General features: G+C 36.2%; 1 protein-coding gene and 2 long non-coding RNA genes across 16 annotated transcripts in view; 1 reads left to right on the top strand and 2 right to left on the bottom strand.

Annotated features, from left to right (window-relative positions):
• Positions 1-15,058, top strand: part of LOC100647628 (kinesin-like protein KIF13B) — a 168,957-nt gene that overhangs the window by 144,540 nt on the left and 9,359 nt on the right. The window contains exons 9-28 of one of the 10 annotated variants that reach the window (XM_048409262.1): positions 297-546; positions 638-780; positions 1,161-1,508; positions 1,900-2,076; positions 2,227-2,749; positions 2,863-3,084; positions 3,172-3,438; positions 3,529-3,711; positions 3,844-4,035; positions 4,119-4,412; positions 4,512-4,687; positions 5,128-5,296; positions 5,766-5,780; positions 10,331-10,405; positions 12,068-12,219; positions 13,082-13,415; positions 13,768-14,033; positions 14,147-14,330; positions 14,421-14,618; positions 14,726-14,890. In XM_048409262.1, coding sequence (XP_048265219.1) covers positions 297-546; positions 638-780; positions 1,161-1,508; positions 1,900-2,076; positions 2,227-2,749; positions 2,863-3,084; positions 3,172-3,438; positions 3,529-3,711; positions 3,844-4,035; positions 4,119-4,412; positions 4,512-4,687; positions 5,128-5,296; positions 5,766-5,780; positions 10,331-10,405; positions 12,068-12,219; positions 13,082-13,415; positions 13,768-14,033; positions 14,147-14,330; positions 14,421-14,618; positions 14,726-14,890 — 4,333 coding nt within the window. Of the gene's footprint in view, positions 1-296; positions 547-637; positions 781-1,160; positions 1,509-1,899; positions 2,077-2,226; positions 2,750-2,862; positions 3,085-3,171; positions 3,439-3,528; positions 3,712-3,843; positions 4,036-4,118; positions 4,413-4,511; positions 4,688-5,127; positions 5,297-5,765; positions 5,781-7,523; positions 7,542-10,330; positions 10,406-12,067; positions 12,220-13,081; positions 13,416-13,767; positions 14,034-14,146; positions 14,331-14,420; positions 14,619-14,725; positions 14,891-15,058 lie in introns of all 10 variants that reach the window. The other 9 variants (XM_048409261.1, XM_048409264.1, XM_048409263.1 and 6 more) reach the window with 9 other exon arrangements.
• On the bottom strand, positions 5,624-8,499 carry LOC105666146. Its single transcript, XR_001099044.3, has 3 exons — positions 7,276-8,499; positions 6,383-6,601; positions 5,624-6,309 (listed from the first exon to the last, which is right to left on the bottom strand). It is a non-coding gene; the product is annotated as an uncharacterized LOC105666146 (long non-coding RNA).
• The window catches only part of LOC110119638, a 72,547-nt gene continuing 70,632 nt past the window's right edge, over positions 13,144-15,058 (bottom strand). For all 5 annotated transcript variants that reach the window (XR_007225420.1, XR_007225418.1, XR_007225423.1 and 2 more), the window contains one exon: positions 13,144-13,273. This is a non-coding gene — a long non-coding RNA (uncharacterized LOC110119638). The remainder of the gene's footprint in view (positions 13,274-15,058) is intronic.

Consider the following 15,058-nt stretch of genomic DNA (forward strand, 5'->3'; position numbering starts at 1 on the left):
TTAATTACTTCCGAATAATTAAGACGCCCCCTTTCATTTTTAATAAAATATTGATTATGAAAATCGTTGATATATTAGTAGCGTATAATTTGTACTAATTTTACAAAACTGGAGATATTCGTCGTTTCTCAAATTAGATAGTCACCAAATAATATTTTACACATAGAATCACTACGTTTGCCAATTGTATCATAATTACTAGAACACTCTGTATATGTAACATAATACATAAAAAAATGTACAGTATAAAGTATAAAATACGTGATACAAAATATTGAGCTCGTGTTAATAATTAGGAAAGGACTCTGGTTGGAGGACGTTCGGCAAAGACAGAGCAAGACATTCAGCTGCACGGTCTTGGTATTCTGCCTGAACACTGTGTCATCACGATAGAGGAAACTGGCCTCTATATGACGCCATTAAACGGTGCTAGGTGTTTCGTGAACGGCACTCAGGTAGTAGAGAAAACGCCGTTGTTACACGGTGACAGGATCGTCTGGGGAAATCATCATTTCTTCCGGGTGAATTGTCCCAGAAGTGCAACAGGTAACGCTTAATGGATATGCCTGATTGAATTCTTTGAGATCGATGTGTGACATCCGAGAGTCTATATGTATGTATGCCCCTCCGTTTATAGCGATCAACAGTGAACCTCAGACGCCGGCACAGAATATTGATTACACTTTTGCACGAGAAGAACTGATGCTTAACGAGTTGTCGAACGACCCTATTCAAAGAGCTATCGCTAGACTCGAGAAGCAGCACGAAGAAGATAAACAGGTATACTTAGGGATTGATGATGTTTGGCGGAGATACTCAAAGATATTGCTCATATCCAATAGGGAATATCGCATATTTATTTCAAAAGTGACACAAGTCCAACAATATTTTCAAGAAAAGTGAAGAACTATTTGGAGATTTACAAAAAATTACCAATTTTCTATTTTAACTTCTTTAATCGGTTCTAAGTAACTATGTTAGATGCCATATAATAGTAACCTAATTAACTGTATAGTCCTAAATTCCATATGTACTTGAGAAGGTTCAGAATCAGATTTTGTTATATGAACAATTCCTCAATGTTGAATGAAATTGTCACAGCTGACTGTTACTTCCCAGTTTTATCTTATCAAGTACCATCAATGTATTCCTGTATTTAGGTCGCGTTAGAGAAACAGAGGCAAGAGTACGAGCGGCAGTTTCAGCAACTTCGCAACATTTTGTCTCCATCGACACCCTATTCCCCTTACGTACCATACGATCCCCTGCGGGGCAGTCAAAGTAGTAAACTTCCTGCTTGCACGCCAACTACGCAAATGCGAGTAGAGAAATGGGCCCAGGAAAGAGACGAGATGTTCAAAAGGAGTTTAGGTCAATTGAAAGCGGACATCTTAAAGGCGAACGCATTGGTGCAGGAGGCAAACTTCTTGGCGGAAGAGATGGGGAAGCAAACGAAGTTTAGCGTCACTTTACAGATTCCGCCAAACAATTTAAGTCCAAATAGAAAGGTAACGCATGTGCTGTTTCTTATTGATTCTTATTACATCTTTAAAGCAATGGAATTAAGGAATCTTCAGAGCTTGGCTCTGGATTCTTAAAACTCGTGTTTACAACTTTTAGATAATTTGGAGTCTAATGAAATTGCCTTTTCTGATCTTTTCAGATTATTAGAGGTGAAAATTAAGAAATTTAATCGAAATATATCAGCATGCCTATATATCAACTTATCCATCAAATACTTCAGCATAAATATTTTGTTACTTTATTAATACTTCTTATCATCTTCTTTCTCATCATCTTTTTTTTATATACACCCTCTTCGTTGTACTAATTTAATTTACTTTTGAGTTGTGTTTATTTATTTCTGTTCATTCTGCTTTCACACTCTTCGACATGCAGAGTGTATTTTTTCAGCGGGGCGCCTTCGTCAGCGAGCCTGCGATTCTAGTGAAAAGGACAAACATGGGCAGCCAGGTGTGGTCCATGGAAAAATTAGAAAACAAATTAGTCGATATGCGGGACATGTACGAGGACAGAAAGGATCCCAACAATTGTCAACGATTACCTGCCATTAAGGTATACTACTTAGTTCATTCCAGTTTTTTAATACATTTTTGACTGGCTATTTTATCCAAAATGAGAATGAGGAGCATATTCATAGCCAGTCAGCAATGCATTAAACAGTAACTAGAGAAACTATGTAAATCTAAACGATTTCTAAATTAGGATGAAGTGCCCGGGAAGACCCAAGACCCATTCTACGAGTCCCAGGAGAATCACAATCTCATTGGAGTAGCGAATATTTTCTTAGAGGTTCTGTTTCACGACGTTCGATTAGATTATCACACGCCAATTATCAGCCAACAAGGAGAAGTCGCTGGACGACTGCAGGTCGAGATTAGTCGCATATCTGGTCACTTTCCTCAGGACCGTATCTGCGAGGCAGCGTCAGAATCGTCGAATGACTCGACCTCGTCAGAACCTGAGGATTATTCCGGATCGAGCTTCATCACTTGTCGCGTGACCATCAAACAAGCAACTGGTTTGCCTCTGTCACTGAGCCATTTTGTATTTTGTCAATATATGTTTTGCGGACATCCAGACCCCATAGTGGTCCCAGCCATCGACAATTCCGAACAATTAACTTCGAATTGCCAGATAGGGCAGAGAGACTCTCTGGTGTTCAAGTTTAATCACACGAAAGATTTTACCGTGCCCATAACGGAGGAGTTTATCGAACACTGTAGCGGTGAGTGGTCAATCAAATTATTTGATGTCTCAGTGATAAGATAACTAATCCTATTACGATATATGTATAGATATGGAATTTTTAAATACATAGAAACACATTTTCATATACAGAAGGGGCCTTAAGCATAGAAGTTTGGGGACACCGAAGTGCCGGATTTTCGCGAAGTAAACCAGGTTGGGAAGTCGAGCAGCAACTTGCAAAAGCTAGATCTCTGGCTGATCGATGGTCAGAGCTAACGCGGAAGATCGAATTGTGGGTCGAAATCCAGGAACTAAATGAGCAAGGGGAATATTCACCGGTGGATGTGGTTGTGAAACAAGATACATGGACAGGTACATTGTATACTTGTCTTTTTTAAATATATTAAAATATCGTTACGTTATAGCTCATTGCTTAGCGTGTAATACATATTTTTTTAGGAGGTATTTATCAGTTACGTCAAGGACAGCAACGACGAATACAAGTTCGTGTGAAACCAGTACAAAATTCAGGAACATTGCCCATAATTTGTCAATCGATATTAAATATAGCAGTTGGTAGCGTGTCTGTAAGGAATCGTCTTCAGATTCCATTGGATAGTTATCAGGACGAAGACTTAAGTATACTAAGGGAAAAGTGGAGCGAAGCTTTAATGAGAAGGAGACAATACTTGGATCAACAGATACAGAAACTCATTAACAAACAAGGTATATTTTTCGTATAGAAAAAACTTCAACCTTCTATTGAAATCATTGCATAACTAATATTGTATAATTAATTTCAATGTATAATTACAGATAAAACTGAACAAGATATTGAACGAGAACAAAGCCTTGTGGATCAGTGGGTCAGTCTCACAGAAGAAAGAAACGCAGTGTTAGTCCCTGCAGCAGGGTCAGGTATTCCTGGTGCTCCTGCTGACTGGAACCCCCCTCCAGGAATGGAACCGCACATACCTGTTCTCTTCCTTGATCTCAATGGTGCGTTAAAAAGATTCTACATGTATTTTGTGTAAAATTATTCATCTTTTTGTGAACTATCACAATTTGTCTAAAATCGTTTATATTTCGCAATACACATTTAATGATCTCTTAATAATCGAATATTCACAGCCGATGATCTTTCAACACATCAGTCGGGAGAAGAAGTCTCCGTAACCGGGTTAAATTCCATCTTACCAAAGGAACATGGCAATAAATTCTACAATTTACCCATAATTCGTCGCATAGAGAAAGATGTGTGCGCTATCGCTGCTTGGGATTCCAGTATACACGACAATATACATCTGAACAAAGTCACAGATGGTAAGATATATAACAATAAAAATCTGATGTTCAAGAATTTATAATATTCGGAATCTTCAATTCTGTTTATAAATATATTTTAGCAAACGAGCGGGTTTTTTTAATTTTGAAAACAACGGTGCGCCTCTCACACCCAGCGCCGATGGACCTTGTGCTGCGTAAACGATTAGCCTTGAACATCTACAAACGACAAAGTATCACAGACAGAATCTTCAAGAGAATCGTTCGTACCGACTGCTTAACTCAAACTGGAGTCACTTACGAAGTCGTGTCTAATATACCAAAGGCTAGCGAAGAATTGGAAGATCGCGAGAGTTTGGCACAAATAGCTGCCAGTGGCGAAGACAATAGCTTATGTGATGGCGAGACTTACATCGGTAAGTCAGCTTTGATAATACTTACGCAAAATCTTGTACACTCAAGACCAAACATACATAAAAATATAATTTAAACTCACATGTCTGATGTTTGCATAGAAAAATACACACGCGGTGTTTCTGCGGTGGAAAGTATCTTAACTTTAGACCGATTACGACAAAGCGTCGCGGTAAAAGAATTACTGCAAGCACAAGGTCAACCACTTATGCGCAAGACAGCAAGCGTACCCAACTTCTCGCAGGTACTACTGCCTCTCCGCCGTCTCGGACGCACTGTATGCTTTCGTTTAATTTGTTTTTCTTTTTTAATCTCTATCTTATAGTTGGTATTTTGTGTTCCACTTTTAGATCCAAGTCTTTTCTTATTTCAGTCCAAACCAGTAGTAGTTTTAGACATTCTAGTATCATTAGTTTCAAAATTTCATTGTATTCACTATCCTGTCACTTTTTCTAAATTATCGCGGTTTGTCTAGAATCATTTGGCCATATAAACACCTCAGTACACTTAACGAAGATGATATTTGAAAGAAATGTATTCATTAACTTTTTTAATTTTTTAAATGGTCGAAGAATGTAAAAGAGGGAGGGGTCACTTGTGATGTTTATAATTGGAGAAAAGCCTTGAACGGCTGATTGATTTTGGACAAACTATAGTTAGATCATACAGTATCTCCTGAGATAGAGATAAGTAACGTAATACGCCGACTACTTGCAGATCATGAGATCCGACACCTCGATGGACTCTTTGAACGTCACGCGTTCTGAAAGCGTGACTGATCTCAACACAGAGTTGAACGGGCTGCTTCATTCGCGACGTGCATCTACGGGTCACACCAGAAACGATGAGAACTTCGTTTCTGCGCCAGCTAAACCATTCGGAATCGGTAAGCAAACTTTTCATTTTTATCCATTACATTTTTCCAACGAAACATTTCCAAACAACAAATTCAGCGATCATACGTTCTATGATTTCTTAATTGCACATCCAACTGAAAGTGTATAAAATAATTATATGTTTGATGTTTAACGTTGATAACAATGAACAATTTTGAAAGAATATATAATTTATGAAATCATAGAAGATAAATGAAATTTTGATACTCAAGTTAGAAGCTAATATAAACGATAAACGAAGGATTCTTTTTTTTATTATTATTATTCACACAAAATATTCACTCATACAATTCATTTTCTCATTCATTAGTTCACCGTTCATTTTGTAGTAATCCATTTTATTAATTCGATCGATTGCATATATCACTTAATTCTACGATTGTGTAATGGCAATAGAATTAACATGTTACTATTGTTCATAATAACTTTTAACAATATCTCCAACGGTGTTACCATAAGCACGCCAACAAAGAGGTAATTCCCAAGATTTCTTGCAAGAGAGTTCTTTTGCTACGCAAGCGTTTTTGCCATGATGTTGATGAAGGCGTAGCTAATTTAGCAAACGAATATTATTTTGTTTCGTTATTAACGCTGCTCTATGATCGACGACAGAGCTTGCTACCTGAGCGCAGAATTTTACGCTAAATGGATTGCTACTTTACATTAAAAGTTCCAATGAATTTTAATTTTCGACGTTTTAGTTTCTTTTCTCTCTCTCTTTTTTCTTTTCCTTTTTCTTTCTTCTAATTTTGTTTGGATATCTTTATGACTTATAATCTTATGCAAATCCATCATTTGATTGAATGCAACATCTTAGTTTGCTTAAATCACAATTTGAATTATTAATAATATTTAAACGCTTTGATAAATTTGAATAGCACTGTGTTTTGAGGACCTTAGTCTTAGAATAATATATTGACATACGTTTTACGATCACTTCTCGTTGCCTTGATTTTTTGCTTTCTTGAATTATATTCGACGAAAAAAGTCTATTCATTCATTTCTGAAATGTGGCTTATGCAATGTTTCTTAATATATTATACATATATATATATATATATTTATAAATATACCACCTTGCCATGATAGTCACTCTAAGATTTGCCCTTGTTTTTGATTGTCTTAAAATTCCACTGTTATGTCCTCCTTTGGTATTAGATATGTTGTTTCTGAATAATGGAAGATGTTCATTTCATCCGTTTCCTTTTTCGTTCGTTTTTATTATTGAGATTTCATGTCATCCATCGTTAGCGTTTCCTTATATCGTGTCCACTGAAAATCAAATTTGCTTCTATCTGTAAAATAAAAAAAGTTTTCTCTATATCCGTTTACAGAAGCGTTACGCGTGCTCTCAATTTTCAACCCTTTTGATACACTTTGTGTTCACGATAGATCAAAATATTGCAATATTTTAATGGAAATTTTCAGAAAATATTATCTTTTAGGAAATTATTGTATGGAAGGATCTAGATTTCTCGGAAACGATGACGGTCCTAATAATTCTAATATTAAATAATATTAATTAATATTTCTAATATTAAAGAAAAATGAGATTTACAAGTAATAAAAATTCTATGAAATTCTACCGAATTCTGTCTATGAAAAAGAAGAACACCATACAAGGAAATCGCTCAATCACTTAGAACAGACACGATCAAACAGATCGATCACTCTCCTTAACGATGTTTGGTAAAACCGATCTCCCTCTTAGCGAATTACCACTACACACTGGAACTTCGTATTTATTCTATTTACAGCTTCTATCATACTGTTATGTCACCACGCTATGTTCAACTTTTACGCACGATTTTTGCCACTATTTAGCAACGTTTATTAAAGCTTTCCTAGTAAAAAAAAAAAATCACATGAACCGTGATATCATGCAAGAAAGGGGGAGAGAGAGAGAGAGAGGGAGAGAGAGGGGCGGCCCGAAAGAGAGTTGAGCATGGTAAAAAGAAAAACGACCTACTGTTTTTTTCTTCAGATCCGCCTTAGCGTTTGTTAGCAGCGATATTTACAAAAAAAGCTCCACCACTTGTTACAGAGCCTCTTTGATAACGTTAATTAACGAGCTTTATTGATAATCAGCAGAATTTTGTAGTAAAATTAATACGAACGAGTCCAAGCGATTATATCAATAATATGCAACTTATATCTCTGTTCCTCTGTTTATAACACTACGTCTACTACTTCTACAACTATTTCGGCCCACGCAAGGCTCCATTCTGAACTCAGGTAAAATGGAGTCTTGATTGATATTTGATTGATGCCGTAACAGGCAGTGACGATTTAGTATATAAATATGTCTCGTGAGTGGTTGAGTCTGTCTGTTGTTCTAGTTCTTCCAGTGCGCCTTAAATATATATATGTGTATATATTGTGTCGATGGTGCTTCACTTCTATTTTCTTTTTTTTTTTTTTTTTTTGTGATCCTAGCAATGTTCAGAACCAGAAGTGATTCATATCATCAAAGAGAATACAAGATTTTCATGATTTTTTATTTGTTTAAAGCTCTTATTATCATAGCATTAAAATCAAATTATGTGTATTGTAATACACTTATAAACAATATTTCGTGTATCTGTAATCGTTTAATTTCACTAACACTATGGTAGAAAGTTGTTTACCAGTGTTCAACGTTTCAATTAAATGGATAACCCGAAGATTTTACATTTTCTATATAAGATTATATTCTTGTTATTATAAATTGCTGTTATTTCTGTATTTAGAGGCAGGATCATAATAGCTATTATTGTATTCTTTGGATAAATCTATCACACCGTTCTGAACCGGAAAACCTTTATTGTACTTTCTTACATGGACTAGGGATAAAAACAAAAGGACATCTTAAACCTATCGATTAAATCTATCGATTGTATCTAGAACTATCTTCTAGTTACTATTTATTGTAACTAGCGCATCTGCATATAGATGGCGAGCACGAACTCAAGTTGTCATTTCCAACAAAAATCGTATTACGAATATTTCGCTTCAAATGATCTAAACTCTAGTTCTGAAAATTGCTGATGCCTTCTCTGTCTATGTGTCTATGTATCGAACGCTGTTTCATTGCAACGAGAGCGAATGCTGTTTTAGTTTCACGATTTTACTGTTGCATGCCGAATGCGTTTCCTTGTGTGCCTCTAAGCAAGCATATATCGGCTCGTCTATGTTCATGCGGATTGTTTCTCTTTGGCTCACATCTTTTACACGATGATTTGTCTGCGTTGCTGATCATGATCGACGCTTAACGAAAGTCACGTCAACGCATTGCAAAAGCAAGATGAAAGAACGATCTTCTCTCGTGTCTATCGCAGTATCTATCAGAGATCACCATGCGTAGAAATCATGTTCACTAGCACTGTATATCACGACTATAATTATCTATAATCTATACTATACTATATCACGAATCGCAGTCGAGAAGCATGGGTATTTGAACAATTCTTTCGCAAAAATTTTTTACTAGAATAGAAACGATTTCTATAGTTCTGTTTTTCTTATCCTTTTTCTTTTTTCTTACTTTTTTTTTTAAATCTTTTTCTTCTTTTTATCGACGACTCGTCGAAGTTTGAGATAAGAAAGAGAATTCGTAACGTTCGACGAGTTATCGAGATTGGTATCTATGTTCTAAGACTGAATTTAAGAGTGAACCAGCGTGCATAAGATTTTTTTTTTTTTTTTATCATGATCAAGTTATAGTCGAAGAGTAAAAAAGAACAAATTGAGAAAGACGAATAAGATGGCTTGTGAAGTTGTTCTACTTTTACTGTCTCTACCTGTGAATGTGCTATTAAGCGATATTTTAGAAACAGACGTAGGGTAACTGTATCATATATGTGTACATATATATATATATAAATATTTATTGATTAATGATTTAGGTGGACGTGCTTGTGAAAAACAATTCTGGATCTTTCTTTTTTGTATTATGAATATTTCCTTAATTAAATGGTATCGTTGGTCTTAATTAATTAAAGCAACTAAATTGTTTTTCATTGAAGCGAAGAAGAAGGAAGAAACTTACAAGTAACTAAGAAAATGGGAAGATATATTTCAAAGAAGGGAATAAATATTTATTCGTATTTGGAAGAATAATTTATCCAACTATTCTTTATGACGAAAGACCCATTTTCTTTATCCGCAGGAAGAATTAGTTTAAAGTCGAACGAAGCGAAGAAATACAAGCAGACAAGTTGAGAATGGTGTAGGGGGCAAAATTAAGATTAATTTAGTACTGCATGAGATTATTGTTTCGGCCATAGTGAAGCATGCTTTGCGGGAGGATAGAATCTACATATTTAATACTATCGACTGTACAGTAAAAATCCAAGGAAAATACCGCATTGGGAACAGCCCGAGATCATTACCATTTTTGACTTTAAACTAATAAAATGCTATCGTTAGCATACTTTATGACAAATCCACGATGCATATGAGATCATAAACTACGATCAAATCTCTTCGTTAATGATATTTCTAAAATAGAATCCTCTGGATAAATTGAAATTTCTAATCGTGCTAAATAATTTTGAATTTCAGAAGATTCCTAACAAATATTTTCTCGAATAAGATTAGGAAAAATATATTTCGAGTTTTAATTAACGTATTGGTGCATTTTGGATTGGTTAAAGAATGGCGAGTTAAATCGTTTCACGTGTACAAAGAATTTCAAAATGAAAAAGCAACGAAGAAACGATTTTAGATTGTACCTCTGCAATATTTTCTACTAAATTTTACAAATATTTGTACGCGGCTGTAATAACTGCTGTCGACACGAATATCTTCGATATGAGACGCAAAAGGTGTACACCGTACGCTGATCTGGTTTGCCTGATTGTATCAAGTGTCTTCTAGTCTACAGGCATGATCGATCACACGTGACAAGCCTGCAAACAGAAAGAAAGAAAAATAAGAAAGGTTTTGTCGAAGGCTCGCCATTAAGAGGAGAACAAAAATGTAGTATTTAGCGATCGACGAGAAAAACCGAGTGCCGTGTAATCAGTACGTCTATCTCCTTTCAGCGAGACCAACCTTCCTGAATTTGAACCTGAATCTCAACTCATTGACACGTCTGCAACAATCCACCTCTGCCAAGTGTAGGTGACACTCGCTGTTGATGGCTCTTTCGAACTGGCATTGCCACGATAATTCATCGATTTTATTTCAAATTATTCGTGTAAATTCTCGCGGAAATTTCGTATCTTTCGTACGAATGCGGGATCTATGGATCCTCGCCTCTGAAAGAATCGAAATGGTATTTTCCAATGGTTCAACGCAGCTCGAAAATAAATTGGGAGATATTCTAAGGAAAGAAATTTCCTCTATTCATTTTTGATGCAATTTAAGCCTTTCTCCAATATTTTCTATCAAACGTCTTATCTTTCTACTGCAACAATAGAATAGTAACGTATACATCAGTGATTAAGTAGAACCTCATACTCTTAGCTTTCACATTCGGCAACGAAGCTAACAATAGTATCAGTAGATGGGCACTGCTAAGTATTAGAATTTTTCTAGAAGCTAATTTACTGGAGAAAGGATTAAAACTTAATATTCGTTGAATTTAACGAATTTCTGAAATGGTCGATTTTCTAAATCAATGTGGCGAGTTTGAAAGAGTCCATTCGATCATTCTCGTAGTGATTAGTAGATCGTTTCGTTTCCTTACTCCTTATTTCGATTATTATATGTAGCACTACGATAATAGATATCGATAAGAATCACGATTCGTTTTCTTTTTCTTCTTTTCTTCGGTATTTATCATTTTTCTCCGTAGTTATTGTCCTTTATCGGGACTGCAGCCTCACTGTGCCGCAGTGCATAATCTCCGTATGTGTTCGATGTTTTATCGCTTTCGATTATCATACGGTACCTTTTTCACCCTCTGTTTTACGTTTCTTCCAGGCTGCCTTATATTCCACGTATTATGTGCTTGGATCTTCCAAATCTTTCTAGTATCTTTATTTCGAGCACTTACTTCGATTCTCGAGTACAAAATTTGGCCCCACACGAATCATTCTGACACGTAGAAATACACATGTTTTATCAGAAGTAGAACGAAGAAGTATACTGTTAGGTGGAAGACGAGAAATAGTCGAACATTATCAATACACGAAGTTAACGTATAGGATGAGACACGTGAGCGAAAACATTTTGATAATTACACAAATACTAATTATAGACTGTGGATTTTTATACAAATTACGGGAAATTTTGTAAATGGAAAAACGTACAGAACGCAACATCAACAAGACAACAGTACATAAAACCCTCCATCTACTCGTTACTCACGAAATTATCGAAATAATTCCAATTACGCGCCTCACTTTGTGAATAAAGAATAAGAGATAATTGATAATTTAATTAGAAAAACAAATCGTCGAATACGTGGAATATACCCGTTTATCCTTTTCATTCTTTTTTGTTTCTTTTTTCTTTAGGAACAGCATGGACCACATTCCTTTTGTTCGATATTATTGCAATCACTGATAAATGTGTATCAGAACCGACCTGGCACCTTTTAGTGTGATCATAAACCCGATTAAATGGATGTTTGATATGTTGGAACCCAAAAGAAGGAATAAATCTAAATAAACGAGCAATCACAAATCAATCGATTCTTCCCTTTACCTTTAATCAATTTTTCTTTACTCACGGTGGCCAGATCGGCCCTGATATTCTTTACAATTTCTCACGGTCTTCGCAACAGCGATATAATCACACGCGACTTTTATTGACTTGATAATGTTCGTTTTTAGCATCTCCGAATATGGTCGGTGGCAAATTGGGTCTACGAATGACCACTCTGCACGAGGAAACATCGAACACTGGCAACCAGTTGTCGACGCCCGTACACGACGAGGACGAAGAGAAGAGCGACGCTGATTACTCGGAATATGACTCGTACCAGGTAGTACGCGTTCTTAAATCTCGAAAATACATTGGAAATAGTTTATACTCGAATCGTTGTCTTTGTTACGTGATCGATATATTCGTATTTTATTAAAAAAAAAAAAACCACTTATATATAACAAATTACAATTTCGAGTCTTAAATTCGAAGTTTCTACAGTTTTAGTTAAGCTTTGAAATTTTTGCTAGAATCGATCATCTTCATAAAGAAATATTTTATTTATTATTCGTATATCGTATATCTTATCGTTTATCTTAATAATTTCTATGCAGTTTTAAAATTTGACGAATTTGAACTTGGAGAAACATCGATTGAGAGATATAGCAATGTGTTGTTTGAGCTCACACGGTTGAACGATAAAACGTGTGGAGCATACGCATAAAGTGAAAACGGATGGTCTGTGGTCAGACACGGTCTTGCAATGAACGTAACGAAAATTGTGGTATTTCTATTTTCTTTTGAAAGAACGATACCACGAAGTTTTTATTCATATGTTGGCGAACGATTCTAATAATTAATTTTTTAATGATTTATAATTGTACAATGCGTTTCTATAAAAGGGACACTTTAACGAAAAGCAATTCTTAGAAAACTTAACCATTAGAAAATCATCTATCACAGACAGTGGAATTGTTAACTTTGTTTAGAGAAGAAACATTGTATCTGTATCCTGAATCCGTGAAAAGAAACGATAAAAAAAATACAAATACGATTAAATACTATTACAGGTATAAAAATGAACAAATCGTCGAGAAATATCAAGTACGATTGTTTCTTCTCTTTGTCCGCGATTAGAAAAAAGTTATTAAGTTCCACGATATCATCTTTGTTACAATCAAATCACACGCGATTACGTTCAGGCACCGGCGAAACCAGTAAAACCGCTAACTTCTTCACGCACACTGGATTCTCTTGTCGAACTTCAATCGACGAAGATCAACACGCCAAGCATGAGCAGCAGCGGCTACGGTTCACAAGCGGTGTCTACGACCAATCTCACGTCCGAGGACTCCATCTCCGTTAAATCTATCAGCGTGGACGAGACACCAGACCTGGAATACAGAAATCTGTTGGATTATAAGAAACCAGAGAGAATGGACAGCTCACTGGTGGAGGAAACGCCGGAGGAATATATGGGTGAAGTGACTAACGCGTTGGGCAACTTGAACGTGATGGAGAACACTTGCGGCGAGGGTTAGTTGAATGGCTCTCGAAAGAGCAAATACTTCAAGTATACAGGCGTGTTAAGACGAGCGTCGCGTGAAATAGTTGCTGAGAGATTGTATAGTAAGGGAAGAATAAGGGAGGAAGAAATAGAATAGTCGAAGTTTAACAGTTTAATGAGAACAGAAGAGTTTGCAGGTTTACTTATTTGAGATTTACTTAAAGTCTTGAGATCGATAGATCTTTATGCATTTATGAGAAATTGAAATCCGTTTTTAGAAAACATTTGGTATATAATGTCTTTGCCCATTGATTTAATATTCTGTTTGAATTTTATAAACATACAAACATATATGTAAAATGGATCTTTTGTATATCGCAGAGCATACTAGAAAGAACTTAGACGAGACAGGTGCCTACATGGACGCAGACATCGACAGTCCGGTTTCTTCGACGAAAAGCGATAGCGATGCAAATACCAATGTGTCGCGTACAAGTTCTACTCATTGCCAGAAGAAGGATATACCAAGCCAGGGTTTGAGCAACAGAAGGAAAAGCGACATGGAGATTAGTCAGGCATCGAATTCTGGAGAAGACAGCCCTCTGGAAGGTAGCTCGGTTGTACACACGAAGCTACCACCAGGAAAGGTAATATTTATGCTATTGAACGAACATATGTATCGCGTACATTATTCGTGTCGAATTGATTAACATGTCAAATTTAATCGACTAATCTTATCATGTTAATCTGACGATTACAGGTCGTACGTCGAAGGAAAGCTTCTACTAGCACAGGAAGGCCTACGAGTTCTCAGCACAGGGCTTCATTCCCCATGGTCCGTCCACAAGTTTCAGAGAGCAAAGCAGCAGCAAGACTCGAACAATCAATGCAACCTAACATTCCCTATGAAAACGGTGACAACAGCTCCTCTGAACGAATCGATGGTAAATAATTTTTGATAGCAACAAAGTAGCTAGCGTTTATTAACGAATCTTTAATAAACTTTCGTCTCTGTTTCTATAAAAATTGAATAGACGACGTGAGCGACAAGAGTTCAGCTTTTGGATCGAGACACGACTTAAGTAGAGTCGAAACTCCGCTCCCGGATTGGGTTATAGTTGGTGAATCGGTGCTGGTTCGCCCATACAGCTATTCTGGTGTCATAGCGTACGTTGGCCCAACAGAGTTTGCATCCGGAACGTGGATAGGAGTTGAACTCGATGCCCCGACAGGTAACGTTCGCTTTTATTATCTGCGTGTTTCTATTCGATAAAAAAGCGTTTTTAATAGATAAAAAAAAAAAGAAAAGTAGTTGAGGAAATTAATTTTATTGTTACAGGTAAAAACGATGGTGCTGTGAATGGCCATAGGTACTTCACGTGTCGACCGAAATGCGGTATCTTCGTTAAAGTGGACAAACTAATTCAGGACAAACGTGGCCGAGCACTTAGAAACTATGTCTCTGCCCCTCAACCTGCACCGATGCGTCGAAGCGTCAGCAGAGGTACGAAGAATATTTTATATAAAAAGCTATAACAGAATAACTTAATGTGCAATTACTACAAAATAATTACCTACTTTCTTTTGAATTCGAAGATAAACTTGTACGACGTAGCGAAATTAATACAAACCTGGCTAAAACTTAGAAATATTACGCCTTTCGAGTGCTTTG

Source organism: Bombus terrestris, chromosome 10 (genome assembly GCF_910591885.1).
Source record: "Bombus terrestris chromosome 10, iyBomTerr1.2, whole genome shotgun sequence".
Lineage (NCBI taxonomy): Eukaryota > Metazoa > Arthropoda > Insecta > Hymenoptera > Apidae > Bombus > Bombus terrestris.